Source organism: Oryzias latipes, chromosome 17 (assembly GCF_002234675.1).
Source record: "Oryzias latipes chromosome 17, ASM223467v1".
In the NCBI taxonomy this organism is placed as follows: Eukaryota; Metazoa; Chordata; class Actinopteri; order Beloniformes; family Adrianichthyidae; genus Oryzias; species Oryzias latipes.
Window position 1 is genome coordinate 5,900,407 of NC_019875.2, and position 20,603 is coordinate 5,921,009.

At 43.4% G+C, this 20,603-nt stretch overlaps 1 protein-coding gene and 1 pseudogene across 4 annotated transcripts in view; both read left to right on the forward strand.

The window, feature by feature from the left end:
- Positions 1 to 14,734, forward strand: part of hfm1 (HFM1, ATP dependent DNA helicase homolog) — a 33,254-nt gene extending 18,520 nt beyond the window's left edge. For 3 of the 4 annotated variants that reach the window (XM_023964812.1, XM_023964815.1, XM_023964814.1), the window contains 26 exons: positions 508 to 609; positions 878 to 1,023; positions 1,109 to 1,203; positions 1,281 to 1,414; positions 1,488 to 1,535; positions 2,346 to 2,426; positions 2,583 to 2,674; positions 2,849 to 2,955; positions 4,212 to 4,259; positions 4,326 to 4,423; positions 4,500 to 4,634; positions 4,779 to 4,864; positions 4,978 to 5,061; positions 7,998 to 8,155; positions 8,232 to 8,335; positions 10,989 to 11,156; positions 11,228 to 11,293; positions 11,359 to 11,483; positions 12,508 to 12,644; positions 12,746 to 12,804; positions 12,905 to 12,958; positions 13,635 to 13,853; positions 13,937 to 14,009; positions 14,104 to 14,188; positions 14,254 to 14,372; positions 14,462 to 14,734. In XM_023964812.1, coding sequence (XP_023820580.1) covers positions 508 to 609; positions 878 to 1,023; positions 1,109 to 1,203; positions 1,281 to 1,414; positions 1,488 to 1,535; positions 2,346 to 2,426; positions 2,583 to 2,674; positions 2,849 to 2,955; positions 4,212 to 4,259; positions 4,326 to 4,423; positions 4,500 to 4,634; positions 4,779 to 4,864; positions 4,978 to 5,061; positions 7,998 to 8,155; positions 8,232 to 8,335; positions 10,989 to 11,156; positions 11,228 to 11,293; positions 11,359 to 11,483; positions 12,508 to 12,644; positions 12,746 to 12,804; positions 12,905 to 12,958; positions 13,635 to 13,853; positions 13,937 to 14,009; positions 14,104 to 14,188; positions 14,254 to 14,372; positions 14,462 to 14,510 — 2,672 coding nt within the window. In that variant the 3' untranslated portion in view covers positions 14,511 to 14,734. The remainder of the gene's footprint in view (positions 1 to 507; positions 610 to 877; positions 1,024 to 1,108; positions 1,204 to 1,280; positions 1,415 to 1,487; positions 1,536 to 2,345; positions 2,427 to 2,582; positions 2,675 to 2,848; positions 2,956 to 4,211; positions 4,260 to 4,325; positions 4,424 to 4,499; positions 4,635 to 4,778; positions 4,865 to 4,977; positions 5,062 to 7,997; positions 8,156 to 8,231; positions 8,336 to 10,988; positions 11,157 to 11,227; positions 11,294 to 11,358; positions 11,484 to 12,507; positions 12,645 to 12,745; positions 12,805 to 12,904; positions 12,959 to 13,634; positions 13,854 to 13,936; positions 14,010 to 14,103; positions 14,189 to 14,253; positions 14,373 to 14,461) is intronic. The other variant, XM_023964813.1, reaches the window with a different exon arrangement.
- Positions 14,735 to 16,354: 1,620 nt separating this feature from the next.
- On the forward strand, positions 16,355 to 20,098 carry LOC111949027 (annotated as a pseudogene).
- The last annotated feature ends 505 nt before the right edge of the window (positions 20,099 to 20,603 follow it).

Here is a 20,603-nt window from a genome sequence, read left to right on the forward strand (position 1 = left end):
AAAGTCTGAGCTCCCTCACACAAAGTTAGTATCTTTCAGATCATCTCTTTTAGTTTTTGACAGAATTGACAAGATCTCAACTGTAGCTTGACTCTCAGAACAGTCCAGATCGCGGATCCAGGATAACAAGCTTTTGGTTCGTGTTTTACTTCCTGCCACAATCTCCTGGTTTTGGTTTTAAATCATCCACAATGTTTTAATTTTGAATTACTTCTCCCTTTTTGAACTTCAAAGCTTGATTTGTTTCATGACAAATCCTCTTTCTAACCACCGTTTTGCTGTTTAGTTTGTGTTCTTTCAGGTCTTGTATTTTAATACCGTTAAGTTCATCAATGTGTTTTTTTTTAGTCAAACTATTTTATTACTTGTCTGCCAGCTTCTGTTTTTTCTACACACATAGACGTGTCCGGATGCTTTCAGCCCCGTTTTTTTACCTTCAGTGCGAGGGTCCTCATCAAAGGACCCTCTCACGAGGAATTTGGTGTTTTGTGTTGTCTTAATGTGCAGATCTGGTGCCGTTGGGGATTGGTTTCCACCATGCAGGGCTGGACTTGTCTGATAGGAAACTGGTGGAAGAAGCCTTCACCCAGGGAGATCTGTCTGTCCTGTGTGAGGCCAAACTCTCAGTTCACTCCCAGCTGGGACACACAACCATGAGTGGAGAAAAGCAGTTGATGTTCTGACGGAAAAGTCATGTTTGGGTTGTTAATTATTTTATAACAGCTCCTTAAAAGTAAAATAAAACCCCAAAAAATGTTATTAATGTTAGTGATTCTTCACTTACTGGTGAATTTTAGAGGACAGGGGATTGTTTAAAAAAACAACATGAAATCAGGATACCACTGGTTTGATTCCTGTTTGCTGTTTACACCCTCAGTTACCACCAGGACCCTCGCCATGGGAGTTAACCTGCCTGCTCACCTTGTCGTGATCAAGTCCACCATGCAGTATGTGGTAGGCTCCTGTGAGGAGTACAGCGAGGCAGACATCCTGCAGATGATTGGCCGGGCTGGACGACCACAGGTGTGATCATAAATATCTGGTTTTTGTTGGACCATCGTGAGAGCAAATCGTTTGGTTGTGTCCAATCGAGCCTTTTCTCTTCTAGTTTGACACATCAGCCACTGCAGTAATCATGACCAAAGTCCAGACCAGAGATAAGTACATGAAACTGATGAACGGCGTGGAAGTGATTGAGAGCAGGTATGACAGAGACAGCTTTTAGAGTGTGAGGGACGAGACTGCAGCTCATGACATTCAAGGACGCTCTTATTCTGTAGCTTACATGGTCACCTGGTGGAGCACCTGAATGCTGAGATTGTTCTCCAAACCATCAGTGATGTCAACATGGCTTTAGACTGGATTCGCTCCACCTTTCTGTACATCAGAGCCCTCAAAAACCCCACCCACTACGGTCAGAGCTAACGTGCACCTGCGCATCTGTGTCATTGTCACAATTTTTTAGTTTATTAAAGTCTTTACTTCAGGTTTCACTGCTGACTTCGACAAATATGGCATTGAAGCACAGCTGCAAGGTGAGTGTTACCTGTTTATTGACTGTCAGAGCAGAGATGGTTCAGACCAAAAGCTGACCTCACATTTAGCTGAGAAGGTCTTTATGGAAAACTAGTTTACTGTATATCTTCTCTAATTGTCGCCGGTCTCCAATAAACGCCGGGTCAAACAGTTGCTTGTTACTTTGGACGCCGGGCTCCTTTAAAGCATCCGCGATGCTTTAAGATTTTAAAGTCTCAACTTTTGAGGTGAACTGTGAAAGAGCTACCAAGAAATTGTCATTTGAATCTGATCGTCTTTTGCAAAAAAAACCTTTGTAGAATTCTGTGCTGCAGAGTTTTAAACAAAACGTGCCCGTTTCCAGACCCTTTTTGTCTTGATTGTTGTTCTCCTATATCAGTGCAGAGTTTTGCATTCATGCTTCCCAACTGCTGGAGTGGCTGAAAGCATTGCTTCCTGCAGCCTCAAACTGTTATCCACACATTTAAATAACAGTGGAAGAGTTAGTTATTTGAACAGGCTTTTATTTTGATGAGGGCTTCCATGACCAACAGATTCTTTGGTTTTGTTCCCCGGATCCAGTACACATCAGTCAGTAGCCCTATTGGTTATAAAATGGAAGAATCTCATGTCAGACTAGTCTCCAGTGTGAAAACACATGATCAGTTCAAATATCAGAGTTTGGGGCTTTTTTTATTAACTGCTGTTTGCAGCAACAACCCGCTTAAATTTGAATTTGCTGACATTAAACTGCCAAAACAGCAAATAGTTTGTTATCATGGTGAATTAATTGCTTTTCTAAATCATTGTGTTTATCTTTCCTCTTTCAGAGCTGTGTCTGAAGAACCTCAACTCGCTGTCCTCCATCGATCTGATCAGTATGGACGAGGACATCAACATCAAACCCACAGGTAGAGTCAAAAGGAACTGTTAAAAGGCGCCTCCTTTGGGTTTTTAGTCTTTAGTGCAGTGATCAAAGTGAGTGTAGTTTGTGTTTGGAGACACAGACATTTGTGTAAGGCTTCAACAGATTGGCAGGTTTGCTTTTGTCCTTCTTTCCACCACAGAGGCAGGCAGGCTGATGGCTCGCTACTGCGTGGCCTTTGACACCATGAAGCAGTTCAGCAAAGTAGATGGCTCTGAGAGTCTATCTGACCTGGTATGTCACTGGTTTCCTCATCGGTTACATTTACTGGATCTGCTACCCTCGCAGAGCAGTGCCTCCCTTTTGGTTCCAGTGTTCCATTATCTAAAATAATCCAGACTGTTAAAAAGCTCTACAGAGTAGATCAAGAAGAGGAAGTTGTCTCTGCATTTAGTTTTGTCTGTGCAGGTTGAGCTTGTTTCAAAGAGCAAAGAGTTCAGTGAAATTCAGCTGCGAGTAAACGAGAAGAGACCTTTAAACTCATTCAACAAGGACAAGAACAGAACCACCATCAGGTTGGACAGCACCGGCATCCTCACCCCAACATCTGTTTGCACAGTTAGACCTACTTTTCTGCACAAACAGCCTTAAAACCGCGTCACACTGCCGCTACGCACATTTTCCACCGACGAAAATGCGTCAGCACCATGGTCAGCACCCGCTGCAGGCCCTCGCCATGCTTCGGTTTAACGTGGTGGCACACGCCAAAGAACATTCTGGTGAGGAATCGGCACCACATTTAGGGGCGGATCCTAAACATTTCCGAGAGTGGCGCACGCAGATGGGTGATGTTGAGATGTGGCAGAAAAAGGAGCAAAGTGTTTTCTGGTAGAGATGCAAAGAAACGAGCGGTGAATTAGAAGAACTGCTTTGAATGTGGATTATTGAGAAAAGATGGAAAGGTGGGCGTGTCTTCAGGAAAATGATGCTTCAAAGAGGAAAGAAACGCTCATAAAACATCCGGAAATGTTTGATGTTCATACTGTATGTCTGCCTTTTCTCCCGAGACGCTGGGACTACTAAAGGCAGATATACTTATGAACATCCATCTTTGCAAAAGTTTGGAGAAACGCTGCTGAGGCCGACTCTAGGGTGACATCATGAAATGGGCGGTACCCACAAGAAACGAAAGGCAGAGCCTCCAATATCGAGTTCTATTACTTCCAGGTTGGAAAATGAGCTGAAAATAACTCAGATTTGTTACGGGAGAGGCAGGAAGTACCCAGGCGCAGAGATGAGAGGAGGCAGGAGGTTCCAGGCAAGCAGGAAATTTAATAAAGTCCACAAACTACAAACAAAAACCCACTGCTAAGCAGGCTAACCGAAACTCGATAACTTGAAATGCACTAAACAGGGGAAGAACATAATAGGACACACAGACAAAGCAGACACAAGTGAACACAATCAGGACAGATGGGGACCCAAAGTAAAACTCATTACTACAACAAAACAGGAAACCCTACAAAATAAAACAGGAAGTTAACTCAAACCTAAACAGAAACAACAAAGAACCAAACACAAAGGAAAAGAAACTGAAACCGTTACAATATTTCCAAAAAACATTGATCTTTAGTGTTCCGCAGGTCATATATGATCATATATATGGATATGGTTTACTCTGAAAGGCTAAAGAGAAGCAGGATGGAGGTCCTTTAAGACAGTGAAGGCCATGTTTGCTTGAAACGTTTCTGCTTTCATGCATAAGGACATATGTAAAATGTATATATTTTTAAAATATATATTTACTTAAAAATGTTATCTATTGTTTCAGATTTCCCCTCAAAGGGAAAATGAAAAGCAGCGACATGAAAGTGAACTGGTGGGTTGGTTTATGCGCACATTAACACTTTATCCACAGGCTGCTCTGATGTTTGTTGTGCTGAAGTTTGATCCAGGCTCAGCTGGGCTGCATCTCCATCCAGGACTTTGGACTGACACAGGACACAGCAAAGATCTTCAGGATTGGGCTGCGCATCAGTAAATGTGTGTCAGAAATAACACACAAGAGAAAGAGCTGGTTCTTCCTTAGTTTCTAACTTTGTTTCTGCCTCATTTTCAGGTCTCTCTGAGTTTCTGGGCCAAAGGTCAAGGGCTGGCTTTACGGCGCTGCTCAACTCCATCATTCTGGCTAAATGCTTTCAATCCAAACTTTGGGAAAACTCCCCCTACGTTTCTAAACAGTTAGAGAAGATAGGTGAATGCTGCTGCTGTGTTTGTTTGCATGTGGGGCTGAATGCCTTCATATGAACAACTTTCATATCAGGACTCTTTCATGCAGTATTGGTTTGGTATTTGTCACTTTAGGCTCTCTTGAGTTTTTTATCTTTTCTGTTTTCAGGCCAGACTCTGTCAGCTGCGATGGTGAATGCTGGACTCACAACCTTCACCAAAATAGAGCAGATCAACCCCAGAGAGCTGGAGCTGGTCAGTCTGCCTCAGATCCACAGAGGGAAACCCGCTCGGCTATTCTGAGCTTTTTCGGGGGGGTGTATGGTCTGTCATTGTAGGAGTCATGCCTGTGAGCTCTCTTTCTACAGATCCTCAACAGACACCCACCGTTTGGAAACCAAATCCGAGACTCTGTGATGCATCTTCCCAAGTATGACGTGTGCGTGGAGCAGGTAAGATCACTACATGCGTTCATGTCCAAACCTGCTTTTCCCCCCCTGTTCTTCTGATGTGTTCACAGAGTGAAGGGTGTGATCCAGAAACAAATCAATATTAAAACACAGTTATCCTGCTTGTTTAGGTGGAGCCTTGTGCTTTGGTCACCGTAGATGTCTCGTGGTTTTACACTTTATTTTATCTTAAACAACACAAACCAAATGTTGTGGCCTCCTGTGGGACGTATAGATCTTTAAGGTTTGGCCACAGATCTCTGCTGCCTTTAGAATCTGGGTTCAGATGTGGTCACTGTGCTTAAAAACCAGCAAAACAACACAAACTTCCTATAAAGCAAGGTTCAAGGATGTGTTTGAACCCATACTGCATGATGCTCCACCTGCACCCACCTTGTTATCGCTCTTATCTGTGCACCAACTGGAATTTCCTCTTTTTACAAGCTGGCAAGTTCTTTAATGCACCTGCCTCTCCTGACTGAGCCCGCTCAGTTTGGATCGTTGGACAATAGCTTAGCTGGTTCTTCAACGGTTCTCATGTGATCTATGTCCCTCTCTCTTCTCACGTTATCCGCTTATTCTGTTGGTTAGTCGGTTTGTTAGTTTGCAACGTGACAAAAAAACCGTAACTGATTGCTGCAGTTCTCTGAACACTATCGATGGTTTTAAGATAAAACCCAAAGCAATGGTAGAAGTGAAACATGCAGCAAAGAAAATAATTTATGTTTGAAAAGGGGATTGAAAAAAGAACAATGCAGGGGAGATTGTTCAGGAAGTGAGGATGAAGATTTACACACTGAAATTAGTAAAGAAGAAAATGAGAAAGGAGGTGTTTTGTCTGCTTTTATCAAATTCTTTTGTACAATAATCAATTCAAATATTTTTCCCCAAAGCCACATCTACATTTTTATTTACAGTCAAGATTTATTCTCAAAGGATTTATCTGCATTAAGGTTAACCATTTATTTGAACACAATTCATATCATAATTTGTGGTCGCTGATCCGATTCACAGTCGATATCAGATTATTATGAATGATCTGATCCTCTGACCTAACATGGATCCAGATCATCTCCATCCAAACTTCCAGCAGTGAGACTCAGACAGAAATTCCTGCTACTGAACAGTGAAGTTTTCCAGATTCTTGGATTTCTTCCAGATCATCAAGTGGAAATGAAATCTGTGTCCAAACAAACAAGTAAACTAGAATCAGTGTTGAGTAAATTACTTTTCAAGAGTAATTGATTACTTTATTTACTGAATGAAATAGTTTTAATATTAATTTACCCATTCCTCAAATTATTTTTTTTTTTATTTTTATTTTTTTTTAACTTGTCCTGTCCAACAGCTGGGCAGACAGACGAGAGCTGAGGGCCTCTTGTGTTGGACATATTTTGCTTTAACAAGAGGGGTTATTCATCTTCAGACAAACCAAAGGTATGTCTGAATAAACCCCTTTTGTAATTGAGGCCAAAATTTATTAATTTCAATCATGTCTGAAAATCTTTGGTGTTGGACCGGACGGAAAAGGAAAGAGGGGAAGAAGAGAGAGGGACGCTAGAGAGAGGGGGGGGTAGGGGGTGATAATAGGAGGGGAAGGGGGGTAAGACCATGAAGCAGCATACAGCAACAAGTTTACTGGTTGTTAATCATTATGGTAAGGCTCAAATGTAGTACAAAAAGGGCGGGGCCTGTCCACACACACACTCAAATGTTATCAACACACCTGCTAGCTGCAAAAATGTCCACCTGTCGACATGTACACAAAACAGATAGTGTTCACACGCATACTTATGCCTTAAAACCAACTAGTGTGAAATATTTCAGTCATTCAGTCATGCAAGCTATTAGTGCAAAGGTGAGCTAACACCAGTGCTCAGGTGAGTGTTTATGTTCTTCTAAAATGGATGGTGGAACGTGAAAAGAAGGAGGGAGAGTTTCCAGCCATCCCCTCCCCAAGACCCCCACCGCAGCAGCAGCGGCAGCAGCAGCGCAGCAGCAGCGGCAGCCGGAATCCCCCCCATTCCCCAAATTAAACAGTAATTCACTACTTATTACTTTTTTACTCGCATACAAATTTTCAAAGGAATAACAACATAAAAACATAGAGTTTATACAAGGGCAGTCAGGTTTTTAGCACCACCTCATTCATTTATTCATTTACTCATTCATTCATTTCACCACATGAACACAAAATAATATAATATAATATAATATAATACAGTATAATATAATATAATATAATGTAAAATAATATAATATAATGTAATATAATGTAAAATAATATAATATAATGTACGGTAATATAGTATAATATAATATAGTAAAATATAATGTAATGTAATATAATGTAATGTAATATCATATAATTTAATGTAATTAATATAGTATAATAAAAACTAATATCTTAGAGCCGCTCATCTCCAGGATATAACTTGCTCTTTAATATTTTTGTCTTTGTTTTCGTCAAATTAACGAATGACCCTACGTACGTATTTGTCCCATATTTCTGCTCCCTTTGACCAATCTCTGACTCTGCATTAGTGTTCATGCATCAGTAGCTGTTTTTATTATCATCAGTATCTGTTTTGTTTCATTTAACAGAGACATTTATGGATTCACTGCAGTAAAATGTGAGGAATGATGTAGGTGTAGTTTCTGCAGTCTAGTCATTGTAATTTATTATGTTACTCTGTTACCAACAAGTAATAGTTCTGAGTTTCAAGGATTTAGTTTTTCTTCCCCCATAGGACTAGAATAAGGCAGAGAAATTGATCTTAGTTTTTCATATCCAAGGTCTTACTGTCTTAAAGTCTTAATTTTAGACGTGTAAGAACCCTGAAAAGGTTCTGGTTTTTCCCACATCGTCCCTCAAGTTTCCCTCAGCTTGTGTTGAAGATGATCCTCCTCCTCTGACCCGTGACTCTGGTGTTTCACAGCTTCCGCGGTACAACATCGCCTCTGCAGAAATCTCTGTCAAAGTGATTTTGAAGAATCAAACCCAGCTGCTGTCCAAGAGGACATCTCCAGACCGTCACTACGTCAGTCTGCTGATTGGAAATGCTGACAACTCTGTAGTCTGTCTACACAAGCTCACGTGAGAGTAGTAACCTGCTTTAATGAGTCACTAACCAGGTCACATGATCAGGAGGCGCTTCCATGTCTTTTTCTAGGGACTCCATTCTGCTCAAATGTGGTACTTGGTCAAAGAAGATTGAAGTGACAAGGGCTTCAAAAGGAGATGAGCTCAATGTCAACCTCATCAGCTCACAATATGGTAAATCATGAAAGGAACTCACACAAAAGCTTATAGTCTTACTTACCTGAAGTCACTCTCTCATTAGAAGGGTCTAAAAGGTCTACGTCCTGCTGTTCTTAAGCCTTCCAGAGTAAACTATATCCAGGTATATGATCACATGTTACCTTTGGAACACTAACGAACCATTTTTATGAAATATTAATTATTTTTAGCTCATTTTCCAACCCGGAAGTAGAAACAACTTGATCTCTGAGGCTCCGCCTTTCTCTCCTTGTGGGTGCCGCCCATTTCATGACATCATCCTAGAGTCGGCCTCAGCAGTGTGTCTGTGTCTCTACCATGAAAACAAACAACATCTGAACTTTTACAAAGATGGGTGTTCATATTGTTCATAAAAAAGAAAAGGGTTTAGCCGATCACCGCTAGCTCCACTGAGAAAGTGGGCGTGTCTGTTAGCCTGGGGGCGGGGCTTCCATTACAGACTCCTCCTGGAAGGGGCGGTTCCTCACTTTGTGGTGTCACATTGTGAGACACGCTCGTTTTGGTGGATTGGGAGGGGCTGGTCCTCAGAGAGCAGATTTTTATAGCAATACTCACAAATGCATGAATGCATCAAAATACCACTTTGGGCTTGTTTTTAGAGAGGAATGAAGATTATAAAACACTTAAAAGCTCAAAACATTGATTTTGTATGATACAGACACTTTAAAGATTACAGCACTCAACTTATTCTCATCCTCCACGTCTTTTTCTATGGAAGCGAATGTGTAGCATAAATAAAAAGCAAAGTCAAAACCAGAAATGCTTTTTCATTTTCAAAATGAAGCTGCATTTTTTGACTCAAAACTAAAATGAAAAAGCAATCCACCAAAATGCTTTTTCATTTCCTTCCTCAACACTGCTTATTCTGTCACTTAATTAAAATGATAAAGAAAGTGGTGTTTGACATTTCATTTTCAAGACGTTCTCTGGTAAATGTGTAGCATAATTCATTTAGAAATGTCTAATTTGACATTTAAAATGGATTAATAGAAATGCTTTTTAATTATCAAAATGAAGCTGCATCATATGACTCAAAATTAAAATGAAAAAGCAATATTTCAAAATGCTTTTTCATTTTATACTTAAAAACCGCTTATTCTGTGTCATAATTAAAACGAAAATGCATGGATGCTGTCCTTCAAGCTCATGAAAGTCATACAAGATATTAAATATGGATCTCACAGTAGCACTACTTAATTCACTGATGTTATGCAACATATTTTTGTTTTTGAAGTAAATTATTTGTTAAATTTTCACATTACTCTCTGTAGGCAACAAAACTTTTGTCTTGCCAAAATGTGACCTTTCTGTGTTCATTAAATGATCAATATTTCTTCAGTGAAGCAATTTTATTTTAGTATATTGAACATAATTTGGGAGGGTTTTAGCTTTCATATGAGACATTTCTAAAACCAATGGATTCATTAACAGTGAGTTTATACGCTTTTGTTTCTACAAAATGGATAAGCGAGAAGACTTTTGTCAGGGACTGTAGTTTTAAGCCTAATTTTCTGTTAGATGTTCTCTGTATTTTTACTAAATTCTTTATTTTTACTCCTTTTCATTTCATGTCTGTCACATTTTTAGTCACGTTTCAGTCATTTCCATTTCCAATCTATTTCTCTCCAATGTCGAGCCTCTGCTAGACCTCTAGAAGGTCTTCTACCCAGGAGAGTTGTGGTCTGAAGGCTCCAAGGACAAAATATGGTCTTTGATTTTGTCCCTAATGTACAGAGACTTCTCTAGGTTGTCTTCAGTCTTTCAATAAACGATGAAATGCAGATTTTTAAAGCTTCTGCAGTTTTAATTTCACAATCTTTCTGCTCATCTTTACTTCTGAGAGTCTCTGCCTGACACAACATACATCATTAAAAGTAAATTATCGTTATAAAAGCATCACATTTCCTTGTTTTACCATGAATTTTGTACCCAAACGGATTTTCAAATGAATCCATAACATGACTGACATCAGAGTCAACAGTTTGACTAAAAGTCATGGAGTAGATGGTTTGTTTTCCAGCACTGGGGGTTTGGTTGCTCTGCATGCAGTCTGGTAGTTCACTTCACAGCTTTGGTGCTCTGTCCCAATGCAAATATCCTGGTGGGTCGTGTGGTCTGAACATATTTAGGTTTTCATTTTATTCAGACTCAAAGAAGAATTTTGGACAGCAGAATAAAATCAGACTGTACCATAAATATTAAATACTGGTAGTGATAAAATGATAAGTTTCATGTTTTAACCCCGCTAACCTAGGCACTTTACCATTGGGAGTTGGGTCATCTAGACCCATAGACAGTGCTCTGAACCTTTTTTCTTCAATGATTTGTGATCCTCACTGGTGTCCATGGATTACATGAAATCTTTCCACCTTTATCCACCTTTGTCATGGTAGGGAGAACACGTCAATGGAAGGGTGGGGTCATCTAAGATAGCACAAGGGTTAAATGAGCCACATGTGTTTGACCTTCTGTTCTGTTCCTGTAGCAGATGGGATGGAAATGTCTGGTTTGTTCTAAAAACCGTTTCCTGAATCCTGACTGCAGAAAGCTCAGCTTTGAAAGAGATGTTTCTATGCTACACTTTTCATCAGCTTTTTTTTCTGTGGTTTGGATCTGTCCTCCTCTGTAGTGGGGCTCGACGTGCATCAGAAGTTGACCCTGCACTACACGGCCCTGAAGGGGTCTGGAGTTCAGAGTCACATCCGCCATGCTGTGGCAGATCTTCATCCTGGACCCAAACAGCTTCTCTCAGCTCCAACTTCCCTGTCTGCAGTTCAAGGAGGGAATCGGAACCAAGGCAAGTTTCTGATGACACATTCCTGCTGTTCCTGTTATCATACTGTTGTTCTTTTCCTTGTCTGACGTCAGATTCAAATCAGAAACAAGCTTGCAGCCATTTGTGCAAGAACAAGTCTGCCTGCGGCCACGACTGCTGTGAGTGAAAATCCAGTCCCGTTCAGACATTTGGACTCTGGTTCCCAAACCGCTGCTTCTTTCAGGTAAAGTCTGTGTGACAGCAGCACAGAGGAGGCCGGCAGACCGAGAATCCAGTTTCTCTTCGTACCTGTCAGACCTGAAAAGCAGGTCGGAAGCCCTCGCTCAGACCCCCGTCAAACGCCTGAAGGTGAACAGAAATCCTTTATTCTGTGCTGTTCACCCTGATCTTTTAGATGAAAACACTCTTTAAGTCTGTGGTTTAATGATTAAAATGACCAGATTTAAAGCCAGATAAACATTTCAGCCTGTCAGTCAGTATGAAGCATTTCATTAAGCCGAGGAGTTCACCGTCAGCTTTTACTCAGCTTATGCACCTTCAGGACAAGCCCAGACCAGCAGCCCTCCACCTCCATGCTCGACATGGTTCAGCTCTGTTTGCTTTTCATTACCATACTGGATGAAACTGAACTTCAAGAACCCTGAGTAACTGAAGTGTGTAACTGTTCATTGGCCGGGTCTGGTTCTTGCCATTGAGCTGGAGTGACATCCCGGTGTCAGTACTGCAGGTCCTGCTGGTGTGGATCAGGGAGTCGATGTCACGCTCGCCCTAAACATATAGCATGATGTCATCCGTGTAGAGGAGGCGATAGACAATCAAATAAATGCTCTAAAGTGGCATATATCGTGCAATGTTTTGCATTATTGTGTGTTCTTACACATCAGTGTGTTGTAGTTGTGAGTCACTTCCATGAGTTACAATGACGTGGAGCAACAAGTGAGTGTGTGTTTGTGTCGGCTGAGGTCAGTGAGAGCAAATGCTAGAAATGGCCTGAATGAAGCAATAGTGAGCTCTTAACGAAAGCACGGAAATGCAGAAATTCCATGCAGCCCCTGAATGCACCTCCTGCCGCAGTGAATGTGAGTATTAAGGGGGGGGGTCATGGCTGTGGGTTTTATGAGCTGAAACTCCAGTTTATGTGACAATAAACAAATACTTGAAACCAATTAAAAGCGGGCCCTACATCTAGATTCTATGGAAGTTTAGTTATTTTTGATGGATTATGGAAATAAAAACACTGTCCCGTGACATTCTGTATGCACATATATTTCACTTTTGGCTGTCTGACATTTATGTTTTGAAATAACTTTGTTCTAAATTAGATTTGCTGTGTTCCTGACTTGAAAATAGTTGTTCTGCTCCTCTTCCTCAGATGAAAATGGAAGAGGAGCCCCTGCTGCTCGGCTTGCAGAAGTTTGCTTTCAGACCTAATGGAGTTCCTCCTCCTCCTCCTCCTCCTCCTCCTCCTCCTCCTCCTCCTCCTCCTCCTCCTCCTCCTCCTCCTTCTTGGTTGGTTGTTCACAGCTGCCTGCACTCCTTTACCTAAAGATCAGATGACTTTTGTGTTGAACTAGTCCGTTGTCTCATGAGTGGTTTAATCTGATCTAAAGCCACGATGGGAGCTGCATTCCAGCGTCTGGAACCCAATGGACAGCAGAGTGTGATGAAGGTGAGTTCAGACTCTGACCTCTGATCAGGAGCTTAACGTCATCACGAGTATTCTGCTTTCTTCCTATTATTTTGACCTCTTCTCTTGGCCTCTTTCCCAGGGTTTGGTTTCCATGAAGAAGATGAGCACCGCTGGACAGCAGAGGCTCCCTCAGGTCTCAGTCTCAGCATCGTCTCCTAACGTTTTTTGGCTCCAACAGACGGGACGGCCTCCGGCTTCATGAACAGCAGATTCCTGCCGGCTGTGGAGGCCAGGCCGCGTTGGCCTGTGTGATCAGTCTGATTAGAGTTCAGATATTCTCCCTCATTAGATCGCCCTCATTGGAGCTTCACAGGGATCCTCGTTCTCCCTCGTTCAGTTGATCCCACACGAGTGAAAGCAGAAACAGTCAGAAACATATCACATTTAGGACAAATGAATCATTTTAGCTGAATCCACCTTCAGGCATGGGCTTGTTTGGAAGTCAGGCAGTCAGGACAAAAAGAAAACGTTCTTATCCCACAACAAAAGAGCTTTAGTGAAAGAAAAAGAACAGGAAAGATGGAGGAAAAACAAGTTACAGAAGTAAGAAAGGAGACAGTAAGAAGATAGAGGCTTTAGAAATGCTGTTGGGATTCACTGACATGTTCACAATAATCTGAGGAACAGTCACCTGACAAAAACCAAAAGCTGAGCGGACATGTCTGAGTGAAAGAGCTGCAGGTTTTACTGTAGAAGATGAAGATAAATAGGATTAATCTGTGGCAGCTTGAAATATGATGCGGCACAGCATGTGTACTCTCCTGTCCAGACCCGTCCGGATCAAGTCTCGTGCTCCTGAATCTGTCCAGGTTCCTGGACGGTCCCGGGCATAAGCAGACAGAACCGGATCAGCACAGCGTACGCTGGAAACCAAAGCGATTTTCTCCAAATGCCCGCGGTGAGCTTCGATCTGGGCAACGAGTGGGACGACTTTGAGGATGAGAAGCTGCTGCGGGCCAGCGAGGGCTTTGGGGCGGATCCTCAGAGGCTGCAGAATGCTGAGCTCAGAGACTCGGGCAGAGCAGGAGGTCTGTCTGTCAGCTTCCCCTGCTATTGTCGGTGATGTTTGTCCCTGTGGAGCACTTAAAAACCCGCTTTGCCTTCCATGTAGGCTGTGCAGCTGCATCAGCACCACCTCTGCCCAACCGCTCCTCCCTCTCTGTACCTCCAGCTGCTCCACACAGGCAATCCCTCCAAACTCCACACTCCAGCATGAATACACAGCATCTGTTTGTCACAGAAAGCACAGCCTCATGTCCTCATGCTCCTGTGTTTCAGTTTAAATCCTGGAATCAGGAAACGGGGATCTGCTCATCTGAGTCAGAGGCTCTCAGCTGACAGGAGAATCACGCTGGACGTCAAGGTGCTGCTCTTACAGTGAACCTGTTGTTGTGGTGAGGCTGCTTGTTGAACGTGTTACCTGTGCAGAAAGCGAACATCTTCAGGGGGCAGTTCCCCCCGGAAACCCCCCCGGAAAGGCTGGCGGTGCAGCGTCCTGCAGGAATCCATTTCTTCCATGCAGAGGTCAGCTCATCTCCCAGCAGAAGGTACGGCAGGCGGTTCCGGTCGCAGCCCCCGGTAACGGGGAATGATTGACGGCTTTTTAAACTGTTTTTTGTCTTTTTTGTGATGCCAGCAGCAGGGAGGAGGAAGCCTTTGTCGGGATTTTTGACGGCCTTTTCTAGAGCGATTGCACCGCTGAAGCCTCGTTATCACAGTTTGTGATGTTTGACAAAGTTCCGAGTGTTCTCACCTCACACCTGTCAGCGTTTGAAGACGGAACTTTTGTTATCTTGTTCATTTGTATTAAAATGTTTGTATTTGTTAGTCTGTCAGACTGAATATTTAGTTTTGCTGTAAAGTTTGTCATGCTTTTTATTGTAAAAATAAAAATATTTTTGCATCTGTTCATGCGTGTCTACTTGTAAAATAAATGAAATAGGGGGTGGGGCTACCAGGCAGTGGTCCCACTCACACACGTGTTGTCGAGCATGTATGCATGTGAATGTGCATATGAGCTGCTCTGTCATTGTGTTGCATACATGATGATATGTACGTATGTATGTATGTTTGAAGGTTTTTGGAGCCAACGGGGATGTTCTGAGTGTGTGGATAAGCGTGTGGGTGGACATCTACATTTGACAGTGATGATGATCAACCTCCAACCAGATCGGTCTGTCTGAGGCAAGTTGTCAATCAAAGCGACCCATGTTCTTCACTTTTCAGCAGAGATTTTTATGCCAGATGCCCTTCCTGACACAATCCTGTATTTTATCCAGGCCTGGGAACTAAAATCAACAATGAATCACAAGTTACGATATGAATCATATTGTTGTCAGAATGAATCGTGACACCCTGAGTATTTTTGTAATTCTACCCCCTCCTACTTTTAAAATCATTATTCAATTTCTTCAACCCCTATTCTCCATCTCTAACATCCCTCTCTCTCCTTCTCCCTCCTCTTTTCTATCCAGTCCAACATGAAATATATGTAGGTATAATGAATATGAATAAGGTTTATCCTCAAATCCAAAAGGGGTTTATTCAAATACACACCTTGTGTGTCAGAAGATTCCTGTTGTAACAGAAACATCTGTCCAACACAAGAGGCCTTAATATAGTTATTCTAAGATTGTCTATATGTTAGGAAACACAAGAAAAAGAAATATAACAATAATCAAATATTAAATAAAATTACTATTGAACACTAAAATATAAGAAGGATGCCAAGAGCTTCCAAGATCCTCTTCCTGTTAGAGGACTGTTTGTGGGATGAATGTCTGACTTTGAGGTAATAAACACTACGATGAAATTACAGAGGCTAAAAAAAAACAAAAATCAAACATTCGATGTGGTTTACCATTCCTTCACATCTTCAAATCATGGTTAGTGGTATGGAAACTCTTTTAAAATGTGATTATGATCTGCTTAACCCTTGTGCTATCTTAGATGACCCCTCCCTTACATTGACGTGTTCTCCCTACCATGACAAAGGTGGATAAAGGTGGAAAGATTTCATGTAATCCATGGACACCAGTGAAGATCACAAATCATTGAAGAAAAAAGGTTCAGAGCACTGTCTAGTGGGTCTAGATGACCCAACTCCCAATGTTAAAGTGCCTAGGATAGAACAAGGGTTACATTATCACCAAACTCTCTGAATATCAGAAACAAGTTTGGGCCAATTAAAAATGTATCTACACACAACTTCCATCCTCACACTTAACCATTTGGATTGATAGATTACAAAAGAAAATCTATGTTTTACAAAAGCTGGATGGACAAAGGAGTCTGGGCCATTGTCCACCTGATGGACAGTGATGGAACGACTGACGAAGGCGGAAGTGATTCCACCGAAACATGTAAGGTATGCTGACAAACACAAGCCGTGTCTGAGAAAAAATAACTTAAGAACTCAGGAACTTTTATCAAATATACAGATTTAAAAAACAATTTGGATTTTATATTCATGAATATTCAAGAGTTATTCAAGCATTTTCTCAGGATACATCACTCTCAGGATACATCACTGAGGATGCGTCCCAGTGCATCCATGAGATGTTTCATGTACAAGTTTATGTTCTGGCGTAGCCAGTGACTCCTAGGAATAGACTAGTTGACAACCAAGAACAGTTTGGTGGACTACTGGAGAGACAGTTGACAGCTCGGAAAGACGGCACCCGGGACAGTATGGGTTAGCACCCCAGCCTGTGTCTTTCGTGAGAGAGAACCCAAACAAGCTACGGAAAGCCCTACAGAAAGATACCCCCAGGAGATCCCGAGAGGGGGGGAGGATGAGATCTCCATCCGGACGGACCTAAGGTTAAGAACTCATGCAAACGGACAAACGTGATATGTATTTGCGGAAAGCTGTGCAAGAATCATCGAGGCCTAAAAATCCATCAGGCCAGAATGAAATGCTTGGAGCGGGAAAGTGAGGTGCAACGCACAGGTCTTGAACCTGGTGAGACGCAGGAGGAGCCCGGCCAGGAGGCAACCCACAGAGCCCAGTCCCTCCACGTACCAAAGCCTCCCAACCCCAGCAGAGTAGTTCTGCAGCAGCGGATTAAGTGGCCCCCAGCCAAAAAACTGAGTGAGTGGCGCCAGTTTGATGAGGATGTGTCCAACATCATCCAAGCCGCAGCCAAAGGAGATGCTGAGAGCCGACTCCAAACGATGACTACCATCATAGTTAGCTATGCTTCAGAGAGATTTGGCCACATAGAGAAAGGACAGACCAAGCATACCCCCTACACCAGGAACCGCAGGGCTACTAAGATACATCACCTGCGTCAGGAGCTGCGCACCCTCAAGAAACACCACAAGAAAGCTACTGAGGAGGAAAAACAATCATTATCAGAGCTGAAAAACATCCTGCGAAAGCAGCTGACGAGCCTACGCAGAGCTGAGTGGCACCGGAGACGGGGTAGAGAGAGAGCCAGGAAGCGTGCAGCCTTCATCGCCAATCCCTTCGGCTTCACAAAGAAACTGCTTGGGGACAAGCGCAGTGGTCAGCTTGAGTGCTCAACAGAGGAAGTGAACCAATTCCTCCAGGACACATTGAGTGATCCCCTTTGAGAGCAAGAACTGGAGCCCAACAAAGCTCTAATTAAGCCAGCCCCACCTACAATTGAGTTCAATCTGAAGGAGCCAAGCCTGAAGGAGGTTGAGGAGATCATCAAGGCAGCTCGCTCGGCATCTACCCCAGGCCCCAGTGGTGTACCTTACGTAGCATATAAACGCTGTCCACAACTTCTCAGACACCTGTGGAAGATCCTAAGGGTGATTTGGCGGAGAGGAAGAGTTCCTGACCAGTGGAGGTGGGCTGAGGGAGTGTGGATCCCCAAAGAGGAGAACTCGAAAAACATCAACCAGTTTCGAACCATTTCGTTGCTGAGTGTTGAAGGGAAGGTGTTTTTCAGCATCGTTTCACGCAGACTGACAGAGTTCCTCCTCAAAAATGACTACATCGACCCTTCGGTGCAGAAGGGGGGGATTCCTGGAGCACCCGGCTGCTTGGAGCATACTGGTGTAGTTACACAACTCATCAGAGAGGCACATGAGAACAAAGGTGACCTAGCTGTTTTGTGGTTGGACCTGGCCAATGCCTATGGATCAATTCCACACAAGCTGGTTGAGCTCGCCTTACACCTCCATCATGTTCCCAGTAAGATCAAGGACCTGATCGTGGATTATTACAATAACTTCAGGATGCGGGTCACTTCTGGTTCAGGAAAATCTGACTGGCATCGAATTGGGAAAGGAATAATCACAGGCTGTACCATCTCTGTTATCCTTTTCGGTCTTGCCATGAACATGGTGGTTAAGGCAGCTGAGGTGGAATGCAGAGGGCCCCTAACCAAGTCAGGTGTACGACAGCCCCCCATAAGAGCCTATATGGATGACCTTACCATCACAACGTCATCGGTCCCAGGGAGCAGGTGGATCTTAAAAGGTCTGGAGAAACTCATCACCTGGGCAAGGATGAGTTTTAAGCCTTCAAAGTCAAGGTCCATGGTGCTGAAGAGGGGGAAAGTGGTTGACAAGTTCCGGTTTTCCATCTCAGGGACGGCCATCCCGACCATCACTGAACAACCAGTTAAGAGTTTGGGGAAGTTTTTCGACTCAAGCCTAAAAGATGCTGCTGCCATCCAGAAGTCCAACAAAGAACTTGGAGTATGGCTCACTAAGGTAGACAAGTCTGGTCTGCCGGGTAGATTTAAAGCTTGGATCTATCAGCATTCCATCCTGCCTAGAGTCTTGTGGCCCTTGCTGGTCTATGCAGTCCCAATGACAACAGTAGAGTCCCTAGAAAAGAAGATCAGTGGCTTTCTTCGGAGGTGGCTGGGCTTTCCACGGTGTCTTACCAGCTCGGCGTTGTATGGGACAAGTAATGTCCTGCAATTGCCCTTCAGTGGCCTCACAGAAGAATTTATGGTGGTACGCACCAGGGAAGTCCTACATTATAGAGACTCCAGAGATGGCAAGGTGTCAGCAGCGGGCATTGAAGTGAGGACAGGAAGAAAATGGAAGGCTGGAAAAGCAGTGGAGGAGGCAGAGTCACGTCTGAGACAAAAGGCACTGGTGGGCACCGTGGCAACAGGCAGAGCGGGCTTGGGCTACCTCCCAAAGACTGTGGTCAGCCAGGCCCATGGCAAGGAAAGACACCGTCTACTCCAAGAAGAGGTCAGAGCAGGTGTGGAGGAAGAGCGAGCGAGCAGGTTGACGGGTCTTCGGCAGCAGGGAGCATGGACTAGGTGGGAGAGTACACTGCAGCGCAGGATTAGCTGGGCAGACATCTTGCAGGCAGACTTCCATCGGGTCCGTTTCCTGGTACAAGCTGTCTATGATGTCCTGCCAAGCCCAGCAAACCTCCATGTCTGGGGAAAGAGTGAAATGCCATCCTGCCTCCTTTGCTCTGGGAGGGGCTCATTAGAACATCTCCTTAGCAGCTGCCCAAGGGCTCTGGCTGATGGTCGCTACCGCTGGCGCCATGACCAGGTGCTTAAAGCACTTGCTGAGAGTTTAGCCTCAGCCATAAAAGCCAGCAAAAACCAGCGCGCTCCAAAGAAGGCAGTACCCTTCATCAAAGCTGGGAAAAACCTCATGTGCGAAAACAATTACCGACAAGCCTTCTCCACAGAGCCTTGGACTGGCAGCTGCAGGTTGACCTAGAAAAACAGCTAAGGTTCCCTCAGCACATTGTGAGAACAAATCTCCGCCCAGATATGTTATTAATCTCGGAGACTTCAAAACATCTGATCATGCTGGAACTCACGGTGCCCTGGGAAGAGCGTATGGAGGAAGCAAACGAGAGGAAACGCGCTAAGTACCAGGAACTGGTTGAGGGGTGCAGGGAAAGAGGCTGGAAAACATTCTATGAGCCTGTAGAAGTTGGCTGTAGAGGCTTTGCGGGACGTTCCCTTTGTAAAGTCCTCTGCCGTTTAGGTATCACAGGGGCGGCCAAAAAGAGGGCCATTCAATCTGTGTGCGAAGCCGCAGAGAAGGCCACGAGGTGGCTGTGGATGAAGAGGGCTGATCCGTGGTCTGCTGCTGGGACGCAAGTCGGGGTCTGATCAACCCCGGCTGGGTCGCCTGGGTGAGGGTGTATGATGTTGTGAGACCCGAAACACCCGATGACCTCAGGATACATCACTGAGGATGCGTCCCAGTGCATCCATGAGATGTTTCATGTACAAGACAAAGTTAATTCATTTAATCAGAGCAAGTGTACAAAATTCATCAATTTTACCTCGAATCCCAAACTGTTAATTGCTGTTTTTTTATTACAGATATAAAATGATAGAGCACATTTAACCCTTGTGCTATCTTAGATGACCCCACCCTTGTATTGACGTTTTCTCCCTACCATGACAAAGGTGGATAAAGGTGGAAAGATTTCATGTAATCCATGGACACCAGCGAAGATCACAAATCATTGAAGAAAAAAGGTTCAGAGCACTGTCTAGTGGGTCTAGATGACCCAACTCCCAACGTTAAAGTGCCTAGGATAGCACAAGGGTTAAGACACACCCAGACAGCTAAGTTGAATTTCTGTCCCAAAATTTTCCAAATTAAAACTCATCTAACCTCCAAAACAATTAACATCTTTCGGTGTAAGGAATTTTTACATATCAAATGTAATTTCAAGATAATTTATGCACCATGTGTGCAAAAGAAAAGGAAACCTAAAAAGCAGATGTTTTTTGGTGATTGTGATATGATTAAGGTTGACTGGAAGTATTTATAAATGTGGCTTTCAACAAACAAACACGATT